The 24,700-nt window shown below is 24.7% G+C and overlaps 4 protein-coding genes and 1 pseudogene across 4 annotated transcripts; all 5 read right to left on the bottom strand.

The window, feature by feature from the left end:
• Nucleotides 1-11: 11 nt before the first annotated feature.
• LOC128953440 (putative uncharacterized protein DDB_G0286901) lies at nucleotides 12-1,553 on the bottom strand. Its single transcript, XM_054298926.1, has 2 exons — nucleotides 1,371-1,553; nucleotides 12-1,234 (listed from the first exon to the last, which is right to left on the bottom strand). Exons 1-2 carry the CDS (start codon nucleotides 1,414-1,416, stop codon nucleotides 12-14), a joined length of 1,269 nt encoding a protein of 422 aa, XP_054154901.1. The 5' UTR covers nucleotides 1,417-1,553.
• An 8,193-nt stretch (nucleotides 1,554-9,746) lies between these two features.
• On the bottom strand, nucleotides 9,747-10,568 carry LOC128953429 (N66 matrix protein-like; the record flags this gene model as incomplete). The annotated part of the gene is made up of 1 exon (XM_054298916.1): nucleotides 9,747-10,568. A coding segment is annotated over one exon (822 nt), but the record flags the coding sequence as incomplete, so codon positions are not given.
• Nucleotides 10,569-13,345: 2,777 nt separating this feature from the next.
• Nucleotides 13,346-15,560, bottom strand: LOC128951930 (uncharacterized PE-PGRS family protein PE_PGRS20-like). The gene is made up of 2 exons (XM_054297241.1): nucleotides 15,406-15,560; nucleotides 13,346-15,264 (listed from the first exon to the last, which is right to left on the bottom strand). The coding sequence occupies exons 1-2, from the start codon at nucleotides 15,449-15,451 to the stop codon at nucleotides 13,385-13,387; spliced, it is 1,926 nt and encodes a 641-aa protein (XP_054153216.1). The 5' UTR covers nucleotides 15,452-15,560; the 3' UTR covers nucleotides 13,346-13,384.
• Nucleotides 15,561-16,789: 1,229 nt separating this feature from the next.
• Nucleotides 16,790-20,546, bottom strand: LOC128953418 (circumsporozoite protein-like; annotated as a pseudogene).
• Nucleotides 20,547-21,484: 938 nt separating this feature from the next.
• Nucleotides 21,485-22,930, bottom strand: LOC128951970 (uncharacterized). The gene is made up of 2 exons (XM_054297286.1): nucleotides 22,761-22,930; nucleotides 21,485-22,636 (listed from the first exon to the last, which is right to left on the bottom strand). Exons 1-2 carry the CDS (start codon nucleotides 22,804-22,806, stop codon nucleotides 21,513-21,515), a joined length of 1,170 nt encoding a protein of 389 aa, XP_054153261.1. The 5' UTR covers nucleotides 22,807-22,930; the 3' UTR covers nucleotides 21,485-21,512.
• Between the last annotated feature and the right edge of the window lie 1,770 nt (nucleotides 22,931-24,700).

Below are 24,700 nucleotides of genomic sequence, written 5' to 3'. Positions count from 1 at the left end.
ATTTTAATCTTTTAATTCCTTGGTATATAAACTGTTTGCTGTTGTAATTTAGTAAATATCTGGAAGTTTTCGGTTTTGGTTTTCAATCGTTCATAAAGTAGCTTTAATATATCATCAGATAATTCATAATTAGTTTTATTAATTACTTGTAATTTAAACGCATCATAATCAATATAACCATAAATTATAAAATTGATAGACTTGATATGACCATTAACATCATTAATATTGATAGTATAATTAACATAATTTCTATTTTGAACATTAACACCAGCATTACCAATGATAACAACTCTACTACCACCATTTTGACTTCCACCATTTTGACTTCCACCATTTTGACTACCACCATTTTGACCACCACCATTTTGACTACCACCATTTTGACCATAACCATTTTGACTACCACCATTTTGACTTCCACCATTTTGACTACCACCTTTACCACCAACATTTATATTATCAAGTATATTAATTCCATTACCACCAATTCCACCATTTTGACTACCACCATTTTGACTACCACCATTTTGACTACCACCATTTTGACTACCACCTTTACCACCAACATTTATATTATCAAGTATATTAATTCCATTACCACCAATTCCACCATCATTTATATTACTACCTTGATTTCTATTCTTTATTAGTCTTTTAAGAAGATCTTCTAAATCTTTTTTATTTATATGTATTAAATCTGGTTTATCAAGTAATGTTTTTAGATCGATTTTCCTAATAGTTATCAGATCATTATCATCAGCATTACTACCACCAGTTTGACCGCCATTTTGATTATTAGCTTCTTTTTTTAGTACACTTCGTAGATTGCCTTTTGTAATAGTTATCAGATCATTATTATTATTATTATTATTATTGTTGTTGTTATTGTAGTTGTTTTTATTGTTGTTGAAGTTGTTATTGTTGTTATTGTTGTTGTTATTGTTGTTGTTGTTGTTGTTGTTGTTGTTATTGTTGTTGTAGTTGTTATTATTATTATTAAAATTAGATTTTAATTTTTTATCATTTCTTGCAACTCTTTGTCCGCCATTTTGTTCAGATTGTTTTTTAAGGATTTCCGAAAAAACTTTGACCAGTAGTTTGTATTTGTTATTCAACTCTAATCCATCCAAGTCTTCATCGTTATTGTTGTCGTTGTTGTTGTTGTTGTTGTTGTTTCTAACAATTTCTTTATTTGTCTGAATGTCTAAACCATTGATATTGTTTGTAATTACTGTTGTAATGGAGGAGAGAAAAAAACAAATTAATTATTTTTAATATTTAAAATAAATAATAATATATTTAAAAAATAATAGTTTTGAATAATCTAATAATAATAATAGTATCTAAAAAAATTATTAATAATATACCAAACAATGTAAAAACAGTTAGAAATATTATGTTTAATCTTAACATAATTGTTGTTTTTGTTTTTTATTTTTACACTTTTTTTTATTATTATAATTGTTAGCCTATAATACTAATAAAACTAAATAATAATTATTATTATCATATAACTGTATCCATAAACTAAAATCAACTAAATTATTTTTTTTATAAAAATATCTAATACTGTTTAGTATATAGTATTATATTAATTAAAAATGTTTTTTTTTCATATAAAACACTAATATAGACGTCAAATGTTGTTATAGAAACATTAAAAATAATAAATAAGTTATTAATTAAATTATTATTTTGTTTTCTAAACTATTGGCTGACTTCCACGTAATCATAGAAAATAAAATTTGATTTTTGATTTTTTTTATAGACCTATACTATTACTACTACTACTACTACTAGATTACTAGTTATATAAATATTTAGAAACTTATAGTTAATATATTAATAAAAAAATTAAATAACAATAAACAACAATCAGGCTCATCAGGTATCGAACACAGATTATCGTACTATTATAGTTTATATGTTGTTTATCATAGACCTTAGCTTTGATAACCAACTAAATAATTATAAATTTCAAAACTATATATAATTAATACAATTAAAAAAAATTACGCTAATAAAAATCATTTCAATGAAAAAATGCGCTAAAAATTGTATGCAATTAATACCATCTGAATGTCTAAACCATTGATATTGTCTGTAATTACTAGACTGACCACCCATACAGGTGCCACCTGTATCATACAGGAAACAAGGGTTACATACAGGCGACAGGAAAGGGGTTAACCTGTATAATGTAGTATACAGGTTTGATAAACTATAAAACTGTAATGCTATACAATATTACTTGTGATATACTGTATGTTCAAATAAAATAAAGTTCAATATTAAAATTTGTTGACAAATACTAGAGAATAAGTAATATTTAGGTAATAAATATTTTTTAATATTCATAAAATACATTTTTAGTAAAAACACGTTTTATGAAACAAACTTTATTTACAAGTGTGTGATTTGTTATTAATTATCATCAAATTATGGCATCAAAATCTAAAAGAGGTTTAAATTCATTTCAAGAAAATTGGTTGAAAATTAGTGAATACAAAAACTGGTTACAAAAAAGTGATGATTTAACCGCATTTTGTGGTTATTGTAAAAACTCATTTACTATCAAATATGAAGGTATATCTGCAATTAAGACACACTTGACATCAAATCGACATAAAACTAGTGCCCAATCGGTAAATATGTGTCAATCATTAAATAAATTTGTAACCAAAGTTTCTACGGATGAAAAATCATTAGCAATTTGTGATCTATGTTTTACCTATCATTCAATATCACACAATTTAAGTTATCGTTCAAGTGATTGCGATGTTAAACTAATAAAAACTGTAATAAATGACTCTAATATTGTTAAACAACTTCAATGTGGTCGGACAAAAATGGAGGGCATAGCGGCTAACATTTTATGTCAACTATCAATTGATAAGCATTTAAATGTTGTTATAAATAAACCATTTTGTGTGGTAAGTGATGCATCAAATAAAGGAAATATTAAATATTTTCCTATTGTTATTCAATATTTTTGCATTGAAAATGGTATACAAAATTTTATACTCGATTTCTATGAAGATAGTAATGAAACTTCAAATGCTATATACAATAGAATAACCGAATGTATGTCAAAAAATAAATTACAATTAAATCAAATGAAAGCATTTACTGCTGATAATGCTTCAGTAAATTATGGTAAACACCAATCAGTTTATAAAAACTTTATTGACCGAAACAATTACATAATAAAAGCAAATTGTAACTGTCATGTTTTAAATAATACAATAAAATTTGCGATAAATAAATTAAATTTTGATGTCGAAAATTTAGTTTTGAAAATTTACTCACATTTTTCGGTATCAGCTAAACGATTGGAAAGCCTAAAAAGTTGTTATGATTTTTGTGATATTGAATTTGAGAAACTTAAAAAACATGTAACGACAAGATGCTAACATTATATCCAGCAGTTACTAGACTTATAGATCACATCCAACCACTTAAAGCCTACTTCATAGCCTTGGGTACGGATGATTGTCATCAAATTATTTGGGATTTTGTGTGGTCAGACAACTCTAATACAATAACCATTAATGAGCTGTATTTACATTTTTCATCTCATTTAATGAAATTATTTTTTGATAATATTAAGTTATTAGAAAAAAGCGATACCAATGCTACAAATCTATTCGATATTATGAGTAAATTGAAAACACAATTACAAAATAGATTAGATAATAAATTTTTTAGTATTTTTGTTAGAGATAATATAACAAAATTAAATATTAATGATAAAAATGAATTTATTAATAATTGTAAAGTTGTTTACACACGTGCAATTCAATATTTGTGTAATCATTTTGATTTTAATGAATCACCGTATCTTTTATTTTCAAAATTAAATTTGGATCAAAATTTAAATTATGATAATATTGTTAATATAGCAAAAATAATGAATATTGAGATTAATTTTGATGATATTTTTGATGAAATTAATTTATTTAATGTTTATTTAAATAAACTTGATTATAACATCAAGTCATTAAATAATATTAAAATTTATTGTAACATATTTTCAAATATTAATTTACCTAATTTACTTAAAATTATTGAATCAATATTGTGTATACCAATTAGTAATGATTTTGTTGAGCGAACATTCAGTTTAATGAGAAAAGTATTAAGAGATGAGAGATCTCATATGAATTTACAATTAATTAAATCAGAGATTTGTATTAAAACAAATTTTTCATTAAATTGTCAAGAATTTTATGATTATATAAAAGATAATAATGATATACTGAAATCTGTAAAACATTGGAAAAATTAATAAAACATATTTAATTTTATTTAATATCTATAATTATTTATACAGGTTAAAATACAGGTTTGAATAAAATATATACAGGAATATACAGGTTAAATATATAAAAATCTTATGGTTATACAGGATATTAATAAAAATGAGTGGTCAGTCTAGTAATTACTGTTGTATTGTTAAGAAAGAGATAATAAAATAAATATTTTTTATATTAAAAAAATTATTATTATTATTATTATTTATAATTAATAATAATTAATAATAATTAATAATAATAATTGTGTCTATAAAATATATAAATAATTTTAATAATATACCAAATAATGTAAAAACAGTTATAAATATTATGTTTAATCTAAACATAATTGTTGTTTGAATTATTTTTTTATTATACAAAAACAAAATTATTATTATAATTGTTAGCTTATATTAGTAATAATAATAATAAAACAAACTAATAAAATAAGTGAATATTTTATTTTTTAAAAATATCTAATACTGTTTAGTATATGATATTATATTATTTTAAAAATATTTATATAAACGTCAAATGTTGTTATAGAAACATAATTTATTTTTTAAATTTCAATTAAATTATTTATAGTATTTTAACTAATAAATTTATAAGTATTGGTTGAGTTGACACTTAATCATAATTTTTTTTTTTAATTATTTTAAATGATTTTCTAGTAATTTTTGTAGTAATCAGTATACAAGAAGTTTTTATTAATTAATTTTTTTTTWAAAAAAAAGATAATCTATTTATTTTTATAACAAAAATCAATTAGTATTTAATATGTGACGGTTCGGGTCTATGGTTTACCGTCAGAATGCCCATAAAGTAGACTTACGAAGCAATAAGCAATGCGAGGTATATTTCATAGGGAACTGAGAGGTAATTTATAAATGGGATGCTATTTGAACAATATTTATGAGTTCCGGTATATTTGGAAAGCTTATTAATCACGTCACAGTATATATGAATGGCCCATTCGGGGCTCTGATCATTAGTAACTGCGCTTATATATCGGTATTTAGTATCGGAAGTCCTTGAATCGGAACTCGGAATGACTTATCCGGGTTTATATGGAATTATAGCCAAACTATGTTTCACCTAAGGCTTGCACTTACTATTCAAATAAGTGATACAACTGTTTATACTTTGAAGTCCATCCTAGACTAGCTATTGCTAGCCCTGAACTTACTTTTATTAATAATTATAGTGAGATAGTCAATAGATTACATGTATTGCAAATTACAGTATTTTACATAATAATAATTAATTTAATTAATTTACATAATTAATAATAAAGCATAAATCAATTTAAACAAATAAACATAATAATAAGAAATAATAAGTAAATACAAAATTAGTAATAATATGAAATATAATTATATATAACAATGTTTAATTAAAATATATTTTAACTTATAATAGAGAAAATACACAGAGAAATATAAATATGTACAGTAGATATTCTTTATAACATACAAAGTAAYTTTGTATTGCTTTGATGACACTGGAAGCGCTTAAGTGATGTTTAGGCCATCACAAATATTTATGTTGAATTTTAAATTTTACATATGTGATGGTCTATACATCACTTAAGCGCTTCCAAAGACATTAATTAAAATATAAAGTTAACTTTAACATTATAAAATATAAAGTTAACTTTAACATTATAAAAATAATATACTGTATCTCTATGTATTTCTCTATTATATTCTTAAAATACAGTTTAATCAAATTAAGWAATTTGATTATAATTATCTATATTTAATATTATTATCAATTYTATATTAATATMCTATTTATTAATATATTGTTTAATTGTTTAATTAAGATTATAATTTATTATTATTATTATTATTATAAATATGTTTAATTAATTATTATTTTAAATACTGTAATTTGTAATTATCAATAAAAGTGAGCTTAGGCTAGCAATAGCTAGTCTAGGARGGGCTTCAAGTCTCATTTATTTGAATAGTGAKTGAAAGCCTAAKGTGAAKTAGGGTTTRGCTATTATTCTGTTAMCACAGATAAGTCATCCCGAGCTCYGATAGTAGGCTTCCGATACTAAATASCGATATATAAGCGCAGTTACCAATGACCAGAGCCCCGAAAGGGCCATTCATATATACTGTGGCGTAATAGATAAGCTATACAAATATATGTAACCCTTAAATAGTCTTCTAATAGCAATCCGTTCATAAATTACGTCACATGTCCCTATCAAACATACCCCGCATTGCATATTGTTTCGTTTTTTTACTTTACGGGCATTCTGACGGTAAACCTTAGACCCGAACCGTCACATATTAAATACTAATTGATTTTTATTATAAAAATAAATAGATTATCTTTTTTTTAAAAAAAAAATTAATTAATAAAAACTTCTTGTATTCTGATTACTACAAAAATTACTAGAAAATCATTTAAAATAATTAAAAAAAAAATTATGATTAAGTGTCAACTCAACCAATACTTATAAATTTATTAGTTAAAATACTATAAATAATTTAATTGAAATTTAAAAAATAAATTATGTTTCTATAACAACATTTGACGTTTATATAAATATTTTTAAAATAATATAATATCATATACTAAACAGTATTAGATATTTTAAAAAAATAAAACATTCACTTATTTTATTAGTTTGTTTTATTATTATTATTACTAATATAAGCTAACAATTATAATAATAATTTTGTTTTTGTATAATAAAAAAATAATTCAAACAACAATTATGTTTAGATTAAACATAATATTTTTAGTTAGTTATTTTATTACGGGCTATTTTATGACGGTAAACCTTAAACCGAACAGTCACACATAAATTTAAATTTACAACAAAAAAAACTACATAGTATTTTAATAGTACATTAATTCTATTAATAGAAAAAAAGAAATCAAAATTAGTTCAAATTTTATTCATATTTTTAACCATAYAATATTGACACATATATATACTGTATATATAATATTATATATATATATATATATATAGATTTTAATTTAATTTTGACTTTTTCAATTCACTTAAACGTCCTCKAAYATTTCCATATCTATCATATAAAACTTCATCAACTGTTGATTCTGATTCATCGGGAATTTCCTTATATAACTGTATAAAACCATTTTTATGTTTCAATTGTTTATGAATTTGATGAAATTGATTATCAGAAAATGTATAATTAATATTTCTAGTTARTAGTTTTTTAAATTCATCAAATCTAATAGTCGGATCAATATCCAGATCATAAAATGTATATCATTACCAAAACCAATTCTATCATTAACTATAACTTCATAATTTCTAGTATTATTATTATTATTATTATTATTATTATTATTATTATTATTATTATTATTATTATTATTATTTTTATTATTATTATTATTATTATTATAAATATGTTTAATTAATTATTATGTTAAATACTGTAATTTGTAATTATCAATAAAAGTGAGCTTAGGCTAGCAATAGCTAGTCTAGGAGGGGCTTCAAGTCTCATTTATTTGAATAGTGAGTGAAAGCCTAATGTGAATTAGGGTTTGGCTATTATTCTGTTACCACAGATAAGTCATCCCGAGCTCTGATAGTAGGCTTCCGATACTAAATACCGATATATAAGCGCAGTTACCAATGACCAGAGCCCCGAAAGGGCCATTCATATATACTGTGGCGTAATAGATAAGCTATACAAATATATGTAACCCTTAAATAGTCTTCTAATAGCAATCCGTTCATAAATTACGTCACATGTCCCTATCAAACATACCCCGCATTGCATATTGTTTCGTTTTTTTACTTTACGGGCATTCTGACGGTAAACCTTAGACCCGAACCGTCACATATTAAATACTAATTGATTTTTATTATAAAAATAAATAGATTATCTTTTTTTTAAAAAAAAAATTAATTAATAAAAACTTCTTGTATTCTGACTGATTATTGACTACCATTACTACTAGATTTTAGTTTTCTATCTATTATTTGTACGCCATTTTGTTCAGTAGGTTTATCTTCTATTTTTAGGATTTGCCAAAAAAAACTTTGACCAGTAGTTTGTATTTGCTATTCAACTCTAATCCATCCAAGTCTTCATCGTTGTTGTCGTTGTTGTTGTTGTTGTTGTTGTTGTTGTTGTTGTTGTTGTTGTTGTTGTCGTTGTTGTTGTTGTTGTYGTTGTTGTTGTTKTTGCTGACAATGGCATCATTTGTCTGAATATCTAAACCATTGATATTGTTTGTAATTACTGTTTGTAATTAAGAAAAAAGAGAAAATCAATTAAATATTTTTTTTAAAATTATARTTTGAATAATAATTATAATAATAATTGTGTCTAAAAATAATATGAATAATATACCAATCAATGTAAAAACAGTCATAAATATAATGTTTAATCTAAACATAATTGTTGTTTGAATTTTTGTTTTAAACAAAAATATATTATTATTATTATTATTGTTAGCTTAGAATAATAATAAAACAAAATAATAATATAAGTGAATAAATTTTTTTTTATAAAAATATCTAATAATATTTAAAAATACATATATAGACGTCAAATGTTGTTATAGAAACATAATTTTTAAATTAATTAAATTATTTTTATTTTTTTTTCTAAAAATAATATATTRAAAGTATTGGCTGAGTTCCACGTAATCATAATATTTTTTTATAGACCTATACTATTACTACAACTATTAGACTAAAATTGTAAATTATCTATATATAGATAATTTTTTTACTGTTATTACATAATATATAATTAATAAACAAAAAAAAACAGTGGCTCATTAGGTATCGAACCCGARAGGCATTGTACTATTATATATATATATATATGTTTTAAAAACATTGTCCACTGTATAACACTTATAAATATATATAATTAATAAAAATAATAATAAAAAAGAAAACTGAAAAGTTTTATAATTTATCATATATTAAAAAATAGATTATATTAATAAATAAAATTTATTTAAATTCATAAATATTTAGATTTAATGTAAATAAAAAAAATTAAAAAAAAATTGACATATGACATACCATTTAAATAAAAATGTACAAAAAAATCATATTTGATTTTTTWAAAAATAAATGTTTTAGCTCAAATTTTACATATTTTTATACTATTAACATATATATATAWCAACATATATATATATATATTAATCAGTATGACCATATACAYAATTAAATTTTTTGAAAAATAAATAAATAGACTAAATAGTTRAATAATTAATAATTTTTTATTAAATATATATATATTATTAAATCTACATCATATAAATTATTAAATTTWCATCATATATATATATATATATAAATATAAATATWTCATYATTAATAATTTTCGATGGATCCATTATTCTTCAACTTGGCTTCTCCATCTTCTAGCATTTCCTCCAGTATTTTCATTGTCAACATCGACAATCTGTTCAATTAATCTAACTGGTCYATAAWYAGATTGYGWTGACGACGATAATGATGGCAGTTGTGGTTGTGGTAGTGGTWGTGGTGATGTAATTGTTGTTTGCATTGTTTTTATATTTTAACATAAAATCTAAAAGTCTACCTAGATCATARTTGTATTCGCGATATTTATCATAGAATAGTCGATGTTCTTGATCAGTATATAATGGACCATATCTTAAGATTAGTTCTTTGCTAAATTTATCAAAACTAAGACCATTACCAACAACTTTAACATTACTACTACTACTACTACTACTACTACTACTACTACTACTACTACTACTACTACTACTACTACTACCATTATCCGGATTATTACTAGTACTAGGATTATTACCAGTATCAGTTTTACCTCCAGCACCACCAGCAGCTTCTTTTTTAAGTTTAGCTTCATAGTCTAATAGTAGTTGTCTTAATTGTTCCGGGGTAAGACTTAGTACACCATTATTATCATTATTACCATTACCRCCATTTTGTTTTTGAAGATCTAGTAGWATTTTCTGTAAATGTTCTTTTCTAATASTTAGTATATTATCACCATTACCATTATTACCACCATTACCATTATTACCACCATTACCATTATTACCACCATTACCATTATTACCACCATTACCATTACCACCATTACCATTTCCACCATTACCATTTCCACCATTACCATTTCCACCATTACCATTTCCACCATTACCATTTCCACCATTACCATTTCCACTATTACCATTACCACTACCACCAGTWCYACCACCAGTTCCACCATTTTGATTTTGATTTTTAWTGTAATCTTGAAGTAATYTTTGTAGACYGGCTTTYGTAATAGTTATCYGATCATTATTATTATTATTATTATTATTATTATTATTATTATTATTATTATTATTATTATTATTATTATTATTATTATTATTGCTACCACCATTACCGCCGCCATTTTGATTATTATTATTATTATTATTATTATTGTTATAGTTGTTGCCATTACCACTAGATTTTAGTTTTCTATCAATAATTCTAATTATTCTATGTTCGCCATTTTGTTGTTGTTGTTGTGGTAGTTGACGTCGTATTTCTTCTTTTAGGATTTGCGAAAAAACTTTGACCAGTAGTCTGTATTTACTATTCAATTCTATGCCATCCAGTAAGTCATCATTGTTTTTGTTGATGATTTTTGTGACAATCAGCTCTTTTGTATTCCTATTCAAGTGTATGCCATTGATATTGTTTGTAATTACTGTTTATGAGAGAGAGAGAGAGAGAGAGAGAGAGAGAGAGAGAGAGATAGAGAGACAAATATTTTTTTTATTAAAAATTAATAATTCATATTAAAAATTATTAATAATATACCAAACAATGTAAAAACAATTATTAGGATTATGTTTAATCTTAACATAATTGTTGTTATTTTTTTCCTTTATATTTATTTATTAGTTTATAACTTATAATACAAAAAAATACTAATAATTAAATGAATGAAATAAAAACTAAATATTTTTTAAAAAAAATATATATATCTAATATTGTATAATTTATGATATTAATTAAAAAATAATTATTAACGTCAATTAGTTGTTATAGAAATATAAAATTAATTAATTTCAATTAAATTTTTTAATAGATTTTTATATACTATACAACTATAGAAACTATTTGACGGACTTCCACGTAATCATAAAAATTATTTGTTTTTTATTAGTCCTATACTATTACTACAACTATTAGTAGACTAAAAACTTAAATCTATAAAATTTTTCATTATTTTACTTAAATCTTAATAATAAATAATAATTAGTTAACAATAAACAACTATGGCTAATCATGAATCGAACCCGGGGCATCGTATTACTATATATATATATATATATAGTAATACGATGCCCCGGGTTCGATTCATGATGAGCCACTGTATATTTATTATATTATAATATATTTATTTATTTAATATTTATATAATATTATATAATATATATATTTATTATACTATATATGTTTGTGTCTTATCACTTACAAGATAACAATATAATTAACTAATAATAATAATAAATAACATTTATATATATATATATATATTTCTATAATTTATATAACAATAAAATTATTATTTCATTCAATTTTTATAATTTTGTTTTTTCCAAGTTATCAATAGCCCATACACTGTATTTTATATTATATTATATATATTATATGATAGCTATCTGAATATATTTGTCCATTTTATTAACCAATTTGTCCATAATTTTGTCGACCTTTTTATCAATCGTTTCGACAACCATTTTATCAACCATTTTGACCACCATTTTGACGACCATTTTGTCAACCATTTTGTTAACAATTTTGTCAACCATTTCGTCAGCCATTTTGTCAGCCATTTTGTCAGCCATTTTGTCGACAATTTTGTCGACCATTTTGTTTTAAGTAAAGTAATTTTTGTAGATCATCTCTTTTTTTTAATACTTATTTAATTATTATTATTAGATATATATAAATAAAAATTGATTTTTATAACATTAATCTAAACTAAAAAACAATAAAAAATAAGATTTAATAACGAATTTTTTGTTTAATAAAATCAATAATTTATTATATTAAAATTATATATATATATATATAAAATATATATAGTATATATTTCTAAATGTTATTATATATGTGTGTTAATGCCAAATGTGAGATATCCAAAAATTTATTATTTATAATTAATTAGTTTAAATAAAAAATTATTAAGTAATTTATACCAGGTTTTACAGTATTTTTATTTTTTTTAGTTAATTAATGTTTCAGATATTGCTATCTATTAATGAATTTATTTAACTTAAATTAATTAATTATTTTTTAAATGTTAAATATTTAGTTAGTTTATGTAATCAATAAATGTAAAGCTAATTTATTTTTATTATTTTTTTGGAAATTAAAATGTTTTTCATTAATAATAGATAACAATTAAAAATTGTTTTGAAAATTAATTTAATTTTTTAAATCTATTTAATTAAAATAAAAAAAACAAAATTATATATAAATACAGCGTTGTTATAATTATTTTATTGTTTAACATTTAATTTAAATATTAATTATTATTAACCTTATATACAAATAATAATTTTTTTTCTTTGAAAAATTAATTGATTAAAACAAACAACAAAATTAGTAATTAATAAAATCAAATCAAATAAAAAATATTAAATGAAAAATAAAATACTTTTTAATGTTGTTACTATATAAATATTTTTGCATTTTTATAGGGGGTGGGTAAGGGGGGCAAAGTTATACAACATATTGAGATCAATATTTTTTGTTGCCATATTAACCCACCTCTGTATACCCCTTTCACGCCTCTGAGATTGAAACAATTTAGTAAACTTGATATAAATATAYCATTAAATATATATATAATAGTTATAGACTTCAAATGTTATTAGAGAAATTTAAAAAATAAATAATTAAAAAAAAAMATATTTATTTTTTTAGATAAAACATAAAAACTATTGGTCGGACGTCATTATAAAATTTAAAATAAAAAAGATAAATATATTTTTTAAATAGATTTTATTTATTTCATTAATAACATTTATAAACATTTATATATATTTATATATCAATAGATTATTATTGATTATTATTGAAGTTTTTTAACATATACTAAATTATCGCCAACTGTATATGATTGTCCACCATTTTGTCCGCCATTTTGTCTGCCATTTTGTCCGCCATTTTGCTTTTGAATTTGACCATATAGATTTTGTAGTTGGTCCATATTTAGAATACCATTACGTCCACCGGTAGCATTAATAATTTCATAACTATCATCACCACTACCACTACCACCACTATTTTTACCATCATCATCATCATTAGCAGCAGCAGTAGCACCTATATCACCATCATTAGCACGAACATTACCATTATCTTTTTGACCGCCATTTTGACTATCAATTTGTTTAGCTATATTTCCTAGTTGGTGTACTTTTACACGACCATTACCTTCACCGCTAACATTAATAATATGAACCTTATCACTACTACCACCACGATTACCATCACCTAATTGAGCACCATTAGCACCAACATTACCATTATCATTTAGACCATGAACACCATAACCACCACCAACACCAGTAAGACCACCAACACCACCAACACCACCAACACCAACAACACCGGTAATGGTTTCATCTAAAGGTAATGGTAATAGATTTACCACTTTATTATCGCTACCACCATTTTGTTTACTAGAAACTTGCGACTGTATTAATCTATGTAATTGATCCTTGGTAATAGTTATTTCTTTTTTATCATCATCATTATCTTGACCACCACTACTTTGACCGCCATTTTGATTATCTTGGCCACCTAGTAATTTTTTTAGTTGTCCTTTTGTAATAGTTATCAAATTACTATTACTTTTACTGCTACTACCAGAGCCGCTATTTATTATATAACTAGAACTATAAACGTTTCCTTGATTATTATTATTATTATTATTGGCCTTATTATTTCGTTCAACATAATCTACTAGTTGATTAAACTTTTTATCACCAATACCTTCACCACGATTATTATCAACAGCACCACCATCTACTTTTCCATCATCACCAGCCCTAACAGCAGCAGCACCACCACCACCACCACTAACTATACTAGCACCACCATTATTGACTAGATAAGCACCCCAACCACCACCACCGCCACTACCTATATTAGGACCACCATTATTGACTGGATAAGCACCCAAGCCACCAACAACTGTATTACTAGGATTCCAACCACCACCATCACCAGCCCTAATAGTAGCACCACCACCACCACTACCTATATTAGCACCACCATTAATATGAACATTAGCATTACTGACTGGATAAGCACCCCAACCACCAGCACCACCACCAACACTACCTATAGCAGCACCACCATTAGTAAGATAAATGGCACCTCCAACTACAGGTACTTTATCTACAGGTGTTTCTATTATTTGTGTGGTTCTATACACTTTATCATCTTCTTCTATATAATAGATACTGCCATTTTGTTTTCTATTAGATTGTGACTGTAGTAATCTTTCTAAATCGGCCACGGTAATAGTAAATTTTGAATCATCATTATTTTTACCACCACTACCACCATTACCAGTTTTACCGCCATTTTGATTATTATCATGTATTCCTAATAATCTATTTAGTTCTCCTTTTGTCATAGTTATCACTTTATTATTATTATTATCATTATTGTTGTTACCAGTAACGTATGCTACATTATTATTATTATTACTAGTAGTAGTAGTAGTAGTACCACTAGATTTTAGTTTTCTATCTAAACGTTGTCCGCCATTTTGTTTTTTAAGTATTTGCGAAAAAACTTTGACCAGTAGTTTGTATTTTCTATTCAAATCAACGCTATCCTCGTCATCGTTGTTGTTGTTGTTGTTGTTGTTGTTGTTGTTGTTGCTGACAATGGCATCATTTTTCTGAACATCTAAACCATTGATATTGTTTGTAATTACTGTTGTATTGAGAAAAAAAATTTATATTAAAAATAACTATTAATTTATTTTAAAAAAATAATAGTTTGAATAATTTAATAATAATAATAGTTTCTAAAAAAATAATAATAATTATAATAATAATAATAATAATAATATACCAAACAATGTAAAAACAATTAGAAATATTATGTTTAATCTAAACATAATTGTTGTTTGATTTTTTTAGACTTATTTTTTTAGTAATACTAAAATAATAATAATTAAATTATTGAAACAAATACTTAAAGTAAACTAAAAATTATTATTAATTTTTTTTTCAATAAAATATCAAATACTGTTTAGTTTATAATATTATATTAATTAAAAATTTAGTTAATGACATCAAATGTTGTTATGGAAACAACAAAATTAATAATTGATAAAATCAAGTAAAATAAATAATATTTAAAAAAAATCAAATATTGTTTAGTTTTAATAATTATTATATAAAAAGTTTAAGTGTTGCTAAAGGGGTTGGCTAGGGGGGGGGGGTAATCTATACTACACACTGATATCAATATTTTTTTTGGGGGGGGGGTCCTATCCTCTACTAGCTTAAAACCAAATAGTTAGGAGGCCCCACCCCAACAAATAAATATACAAAATAAATATTATACACAAAAAACTAGTTAATTAATTAATATTAATTTTAAAGTTAAATATATGCATTAAAATATTTTTAAAAAATATTAAAACATTAATAAATAAAATATTTTATAAGTTTTCAAGACTTTTTTTACTTTTCTACCCCTCCCTATACCCCACCCCACCATAAGATACGAAAACACTTTAAGCAAACCGGATATATATATATATCTAATAAAACAAAAATAATTTAGACGTCAAATGTCACTATAGAAATGAAAATAAAAATTAATTTTTAAAAATAAGTTTAAATTAGACATAAAAAATAATAAATAAATACTATTAGCAAACTTCCACGTCATTATAAAAAAATTAAAAAATATATTTTATTTTATAGACCTATACTATTATACTGTACTAAACAATAGCTTAAAAATTGACTGCAAAAAAATATACTAATTATTAGACTAAATATTAATAAATATAAGTTAATATTAATTTTTATTTATTTGTAAATATATTTATATAATTAATAAAAGATTATAATAAATAAAAATATTTTTTTTAATATATAAAACAAAAATCAATAAAATCTAGATTTAAATTAACTAAACATATAACACATATACCATATATATATAAACAATAATATATTAATTAAACAATTTATTGATTAATAAATTGTTTTATTATTTTAAAAATATAATATAAGTTTTTATGAATTTATTTTCAAATAAAAAACAATTTCATCTGAAATAATATTCAACAACAAAAAAATAACAGAAATTTATTAATTTAAGAAAAAAAAACAATTTTGTGTATTTTAAACAAAAAATAATTATATTATAAATAAAAAATTTATAAAATTATTTAATTGACCTTAGCTAGTTTAGTTTAGTTTAGCTATTTGTAGATCTGCATCATATTTATTATAATAATGATTGTATAATTTTTTTTAAAAAAATTAATTATTATTAATTTTAACTTTAGTTTTATGTTTTATTAAAACTAGCAACAACATCTAATAGTTGGCCATAGCTTAATGCACTGGTACTGGGATTGCCATTACCACCACCATTGCCATTGCCATTGGTATAGCCATTACCACCACCATTGCCACCACCATTGGTATAGCCATTACCACCACCATTGCCATTACCACCACCATTGCCATTGCCATTACCACCACCATTGCCATTGCCATTGCCATTACCACCACCATTGCCATTGCCATTACCACCACCACCATTACCATTGCCATTACCCACCACCACCATTACCATTGCCATTGGGATAGCCATTACCACCACCATTACCATTGCCATTACCACCACCATTACCATTGCCATTACCACCACCATTACCATTGCCATTACCACCACCATTACCATTGCCATTACCACCACCATTACCATTGCCATTACCACCACCATTACCATTGCCATTACCACCACCATTACCATTGGGATAGCCATTACCACCACCATTGCCACCAAGATTACCGAACAGACCATTCACACCGCCAGTTATGGCTCCAAAAAGACCACCTAACGGTGCGGCTATAATGCCACCCAGACTACCGGCTGCACGTCCCAGTGCTTGACCCGGTTGACCGAGAATACTGCCAAATCCCGAACCTATAGTCTCGCCCAATCGTTGGATACCAATGGCACCGTTTATACCGCCGTTGATTACACCGTTGAGTACATTACCGCCGCCACCGCCGCCATTGTTGCCAAACATTTTTAATAATTTATCTTTTTTATCACCACTTCTTCCTCTTCTTCTTCTTATTCTTCTACTACTACTTTGTCCGCCATTTTCTTCTTCTGGTTGTTGTTGTGGTTGTAGTAGTGGTTGTTGTGGTTGTTGTGGTTGTTGTTGGCTTAGGATTGCCGACAATAGATTGACTATTAGTTTAAGCTTTTTAGCCAACACTACCTCATCCTCGTTGTTGTTGTTGTTGTTGTTGAAAGTGTCATCATTTGCTGTCACAAGTGTTTTACCATTGATTTTGGTTGTAATTACTGTTTAATTAGTAGAAAATAATAATAATTATTATAATAATAAAAAAAATAAAATAATTATAATATATATACCAAATAATGTAATAACAGTTATAAAGATTATGTTTAAGTATAACATAATTATTGTATTTATTTATTTATTTTTTATTTTATAATTTAATTGTTAGCTTATATAATACTAGAATAACAAACAAACAGTTAAAATAATTTAACTAAAAAATAATTAAATGACTGAAACAAACAACAAAAACTAAGTAATTGATAAAATAAAGTAAATAAATGTAATCTAAAAATAAATTAATTTTTTTTTTTATTCATATAAAAAATCAAATATTAATTAGTTTATGTAACTATTAAATAACATTTTTAGGGATGCTATGTAAGGGGAGTATTAGGAGGGGTTAAGCCATATAACTCACTGAGATCTAGATTTTACCCCCGAATCTTAACCCCCATTCCCACACATAAGCTTAAAGCCAAATAGCTAGGAGGGGTACTCCTACCTAATAAATAGCTTATGTATACAAAATAAAGATTTAAAAAATAAAAACAAAATAAAATTAAACAAATAATTAATTAAAATTATTTATAAAACATCAAATATATTCATTAAAAAATATAAATAATAAAAATCAAAAAAATATTACAAACATATGTAGATTTTTGCCATTTTAGTCCCTCTACTCTCTATACCCCTCCACCCCCTGAAATCAAAACCCTGAAATATAAATATATCTTTAAATAAATAAATAAATATAAATATATTTATATATACAGTATATAGTTATAGACGTCAAAAGTTGTTATAGAAATAAAAAATATAATTTWAAAAAAAATTATAATTATTTTTTTTAGAAAAAACATGAAATCTGTTGACTGACTTCCACGTCATTATAAATTTTTTAAAATATTTTTTTTATACTACTAGACAATAGTTTTGAAAAAACCCATCAAATACTTATTTAAACTAACTTTTAATAAATAAAACTTAATTTATAAATTAATTCAAGTAATTTAAATAATTATTAAAGCTTATAGCATATATTTATATAATGTTTAAATATATATAAAACAAAAAATTAAATCTATATTTTAATTAACTAAACATATAATACCAATTATACTATCATAACATTTATATAAATATATAACTATTATGTTAATAAACAATGTATTGATTATATAATAAATTGTTTTATTATTGAACTTTTAATTTTAAAAATGTAATATAAATATAAATAAAAAAAACAATTTCACCAGAAATAATACGGGAGAAAAAAAATTTATTAATTAATTAATTAAAAACAATTTATAAAAAAAAATTTGTTTTGTTTAAAATAAAAATAAAAAGATTAATTAGCATTACATTAATTGATTAGTTGATATATTGAAAATTTTGAAWTTTTKTTTAGAAACATTGTATTTTTATTAACTTTAAATAATAATAATGTATTAACATTTTATTATTAATTATTATTATTATTATTATTATTATTATTATTATTATTATTATTATTGTTATTATTATTTTTATTCATTAGATCTTTAGCAAGTCGTTCAAGTTCTGGAAGGTTTGTTATTTCAAGTCTATTACCACCACTACCACTACCACCAGTTCCTTGTCCTCCTACTCCTCCATTATTTGGTGGACTATTACTTGGATTTTGTGGATTATTACTTGGATTTTGTGGATTATTACTTGGATTTTGTGGATTATTACTTGGATTTTGTKGATTATTAYTTGGATATTGTTGATTATTATTTGGATATTGTTGATTATTATTTGGATATTGTTGATTATTATTTGGATATTGTTGTTGTTGATTATTTTGATAACCATTTCCACCACCACCACCACCTAAACCACCAAACAGTCCATTAGCWGCGTTAGCTAWAGCTCCAAAACCAGCTGTWAATGGTGAGAGTGCTATGCCTACAAGATTACCKCCTATACCGCCCAGTGCTTGACCCGCCGGACCTAAAAMACTGCCAAGTCCCTGACCTAATTGTYSACCYAATTGTGGTGCAGCCAMTCCACCCCTGACACCACCTTCGATTACATTGTTGAGTATATTACCGCCACCGCCGCCRCCATTGTTGCCGAAAATGTTACCAAATTTTAATAACTTATCTTTTTTCGCACCACTTCTTCCTCTTCTTCTTCTTCTTCTTCTTTGTCCACCATTTTCATCACCTGATTGTTGTTGTAGTTGTTGTTGTCTTTGGATTTCCGACAATACTTTGACTATTAGTCTAAACTTGTTATTCAATACAACCTCCTCTGCCTCCACATCATTGTTGTTGTTGTTGTTGTTAGTGTCTCTTATAACTGTAAAACCATTGATTTTGTTTATAATAACTGTTAATAAACATAGAAAAAAAAATTATATATATTTTTTCAATAATAATAATAATAATAAATACTAATTATAATAATTAAATAATAATCAAATATATATATATATATATATATAATATACCAATCAATGTAATAGCTGTTAGAAAAATTAGATTTAATTTTGACATTTTTGTCTCTCAATTWWAATAGTTAGCCTATAATACTAACTAAACTAAACTAAAAAGTTAAAGACAAACTTATAAAATTTTTGAATTTTTTTTTATTAAAATAAAAAAAACCAAACTGATCAATCTACAGTTTAGTTTTATAATATATATATATATATCTTAATAATTTTAAGTAAAATAATATAATGTAAACTATACATGTAAAGTTTCCATAGAAACTAATTATAATTAATTAATTAATTTTATTTTTTTTGTAGGAAATAGCAAATGTTTTTTTTTAAAAAGTAATAAATAATTTTAATGTAAAAAAATTTAATAATTTTTTTTTCGATTAATTAWTAATTAATGAAAAATATTGGCAAACTTCCGCGTCATCATAATATATATATATATTATAAATATAGACCTATACTACTGGACAATAGTTTTGAAACAACTTATTTAAACTAAATTATAATAAATTAAACATAATATATACAGTATAATTGTATTTATTTATAATAATTCAAGTAATTTAAATAATTATAAAAGATTATAACATATATAATATAAAATGATTATTTAGATATTTATATAAAAAAAATAAAATCTATATTTTAATTAAGAGGCTGTTCAATTAGTACGTTCAAACTTTTAAAGAAATATAGACCCCCTCCCTCCCTCCCTCCCTCCCTATGTTCGAATGTAGTCATTTAAAAAAAGTTACATGCTTTTTTACATAACCGCTACCCTCCCCCCACTACAAGAAATTAGTTATTATATTAATGTGATTGTTCTTAGAGTCTACCCCCTCTTCACTTTGACTAACCCCCATCTCCTCAAATGTGAACGTAATATGTGAACCACGCCTTACTAAACATATAATACCAAATACTATTATAACATTTATATATACTGTATATATATAACTATTATATTAATAAACAATCTATTTGTTTTATAAATTGTTTTTATTATTGAACTTTTTATTTAAAAAAAAAAAATTAGAAATTTAAGAAAATAAAATTAAAAAAAACAATTTCATCAGAAATAATTTGCCAGAAAAAAAATTATAAAATTAATATAAAATTTTATTATTTAATTATTAATTAATTATTATAATTATTATTGCCAGTTAGTTCGCCAGCAAGTCTTTTAAGTTCATCAAGGTGTGTTATTTTAGGTCCATTACCGCCATTATTATTACCGACATTGTTATTACCGCCATTGCTACCGCCATTGCTACCGCCATTGCTACCGCCATTGCTACCGCCATTGCTACCGCCATTGCTACCGCCATTGCTACCGCCATTGCTACCGCCATTGTTATAACCGCCATTGTTACCGCCATTGCTACCGCCATTGCTACCGCCATTGCTACCGCCATTGCTACCGCCATTGCTACCGCCATTGCTACCGCCATTGCTACCGCCATTGCTACCGCCATTGCTACCGCCATTGCTACCGCCATTGCTATAACCGCCATTGTTACCGCCATTGCTACCGCCATTGTTATAACCGCCATTGTTACCGCCATTGTTATAACCGCCATTGTTACCGCCATTGTTATAACCGCCATTGTTATAACCGCCATTGTTGCCGCCATTATTACCACCATTGTTATAACCGCCATTGTTATTACCACCATTGTTATAACCGCCATTGTTATTACCACCACCACCACCACCACCAACACCTAATAGACCATTTCCACCACCACCACCACCACCAAGCAGATTAGTAAAACCGCCTAATGCAGCTCCACCTAAAGCAGTAAATGGCGATGCTAAAATTCCTACTCCAGTGCCCAATATATTGCCCACTGCTTGACCCGCCGGACCTAAAGCACTGCCAATTCCCTGACCTATATTCGCACCCAATTGTGGTGCAGCCACTCCACCACTTACACCACCTTGGATTACACCGTTGAGTATATTACCGCCACCGCCGCCACCATTGTTGCCGAAAATGTTACCAAATTTTAATAATTTATCTTTTTTCGCACCACTTCTTCCTCTACCACCACCACCTATTTGTCTACTATTACTACTTTGTCGCCAATTTTCAGATCCTGGTTGTAGTTGTTGTGGAACTGCTTGTGTATGTTGTTCTTGGCTTAGGATTGTCGACAATAGTTTGACTATTATTTTAAACTTTTTAGCCAACACTACCTCCTCTACCGTCTCCTCATCACTGACTGCAGCTCTTTGACCATTGATTTCGTTGATAATAACTGTATTAATGAATTAAATGAAAAAAAATTATTAAATTAAATATTTATTTTTTTTCAATAATCATAATTATAAATAATTAATAAATATTTATATAAATAAATAAATATATATATATATATATACCAAACAATGTTATAGCTGTTAGAAACAATAGATTTATTTTTAACATTTTTTCCCCAAATATTATAGTTAGCCTATAATACTAACTATAAAAAAATAAATAGTTAAAAAAATTTATAAATTTTTTTACTAAAATTAAAAAAAACCAAACTGATTAATCTACAGTTTAGTTTTATAATATATATATATATATCTTAATAATTTTTAGTAAAAAATAATTATTTATTAACTATACATGTAAAGTTTCTATAGAAACCATTTATAATTAATTTGTTTTTAATTTTTTGAAGGAAATAGCAAATGTTTTTTTATAAAAAAAAATTATAGATTATTTTAATGTAAAAAAATTAATGTAAAATTTGATAAATTAATTAAAAATTAAAAAAAAATAATGGCGGATCATAAAATAATTTTTTATAGTCTAGACCTATACTATGCAATTGCTATATTAAAAAAATACTAAAGTTTATTTAACTAAAATTTTTAATTATTTCATTTAATATATCTATTTAATATTGTATAATTTTAAATGTTAAATTTTTAAAAATAAAATAAAATTAATAACATTAAACCAATGATATTGATTAAAGTAGACATTATTATTAAACAATTAGCAAATAATTTGCACAATTAAAACAAAATAAAAACAAAAATATTTTTAAAAACAAAAATAATTTATTCTATTAATTATTTTTCAATTTAAATTATAAATTTTAATAATTGATTTTCATATTATTTTCCATTTTGTCTATAATCTCTGTTGCCAGTACCAAAATCTTCATCATTAAATATCAGATCAGTAGTAGTAGTAGTAGGTGTTGTAGTAGTAGTAGTAGTAGTAGTTGTTGTTGTTGTTGTAGTTGATGGTAATACCTTATTTTGACCACGATTTAGATCTCTTAATAATGTTCCTAGATCACCTTCTCTGATATTTATGACATCACTATTATTATTATTATTATTGAAATTATTATTATTATTGAATTTATTATTATTATTATTATTATTATTATTAGATCCATAATTATTATTATTATTATTAGATCCATAATTATTATTATTATTAGATCCATAATTATTATTATTATTAGATCCATAATTATTATTATTATTAGATCCATAATTATTATTATTATTAGATCCATAATTATTATTATTATTAGATCCATAATTATTATTATTATTAGATCCATAATTATTATTATTATTAGATCCATAATTATTATTATTATTATTATTAACTCCACAATTATTGCCACCCAATAGTCCAGTTATACCGCACATAATACCAGTAACCGGCGATACTAGTGTACCGATCACTGCACCGGCCAGTCCGCCGCCCGCCTGGCCAATCGGTCCCAGAAAACTGCCGCCTATATTGGAACCTATATTCTGACCAATGGTCGGACTGGCGGCAAATCCGTTGATACCACTGTTCAGGGCATTACCAATTAAGTTGCCGCCATTGTTGCCGCCATTGTTGCCGCCATTGTTGTTGTTGTTGCCAAAGACAAATTTTAACTTTTTATCTTTTTTAACATTTTTTCCATTTTGTCGGCCATTTTCCTGTTCTTTTAGTTGTTGTCTCTGATTGTCTTGTTTTACAATTTCCGACAACCCGTCCACTACTTGTCTATACTTATTAGGCAATACTAGCTCTTCATCTTCATTATTGTTGTCATTGTTGTTGTTGTTGCTGACAATGGCATCATTAGTTGATCCAAGGCTTAGACCATTGATTTTAGTTGTTATTACTACACAATGGGTTTGAAAATACAAAGAGAAAGAGAGAGAGAGAGAAAGAGATAGAGAGAGAGAGAGAGAGAGAGAGAGAGAGAGAGAGAGAGAGAGAGATAAATATCAATTAATATTATAATTTAAAGATAAAAAAAATAAAAAAAATATTTTACTGAATAGTTTAATAGTTAATATAATTAATAATA

Source organism: Oppia nitens, unplaced genomic scaffold (assembly GCF_028296485.1).
Source record: "Oppia nitens isolate AA-2021 unplaced genomic scaffold, nextdenovo-longstitch-racon4-pilon3 scaffold11_pilon_pilon_pilon, whole genome shotgun sequence".
Lineage (NCBI taxonomy): Eukaryota > Metazoa > Arthropoda > Arachnida > Sarcoptiformes > Oppiidae > Oppia > Oppia nitens.
This window is presented reverse-complemented; position numbering and strand designations above follow the sequence as displayed.

Excerpts from the sequence above, each read along its gene's own strand:
- LOC128953440 (XM_054298926.1), bottom strand. The coding sequence starts at position 1,416 with ATGTTAAGATTAAACATAATATTTCTAACTGTTTTTACATTGTTTG. Across the intron at positions 1,235-1,370 it reads AACTGTTTTTACATTGTTTG|TAATTACAAACAATATCAAT; the intron begins GTATATTATTAA and ends CCATTACAACAG.
- LOC128951930 (XM_054297241.1), bottom strand. The coding sequence starts at position 15,451 with ATGTTTAGATTAAACATAATATTTCTAATTGTTTTTACATTGTTTG. Across the intron at positions 15,265-15,405 it reads AATTGTTTTTACATTGTTTG|TAATTACAAACAATATCAAT; the intron begins GTATATTATTAT and ends TCAATACAACAG.
- LOC128951970 (XM_054297286.1), bottom strand. The coding sequence starts at position 22,806 with ATGTTAAAAATAAATCTATTGTTTCTAACAGCTATAACATTGTTTG. Across the intron at positions 22,637-22,760 it reads AACAGCTATAACATTGTTTG|TTATTATCAACGAAATCAAT; the intron begins GTATATATATAT and ends TCATTAATACAG.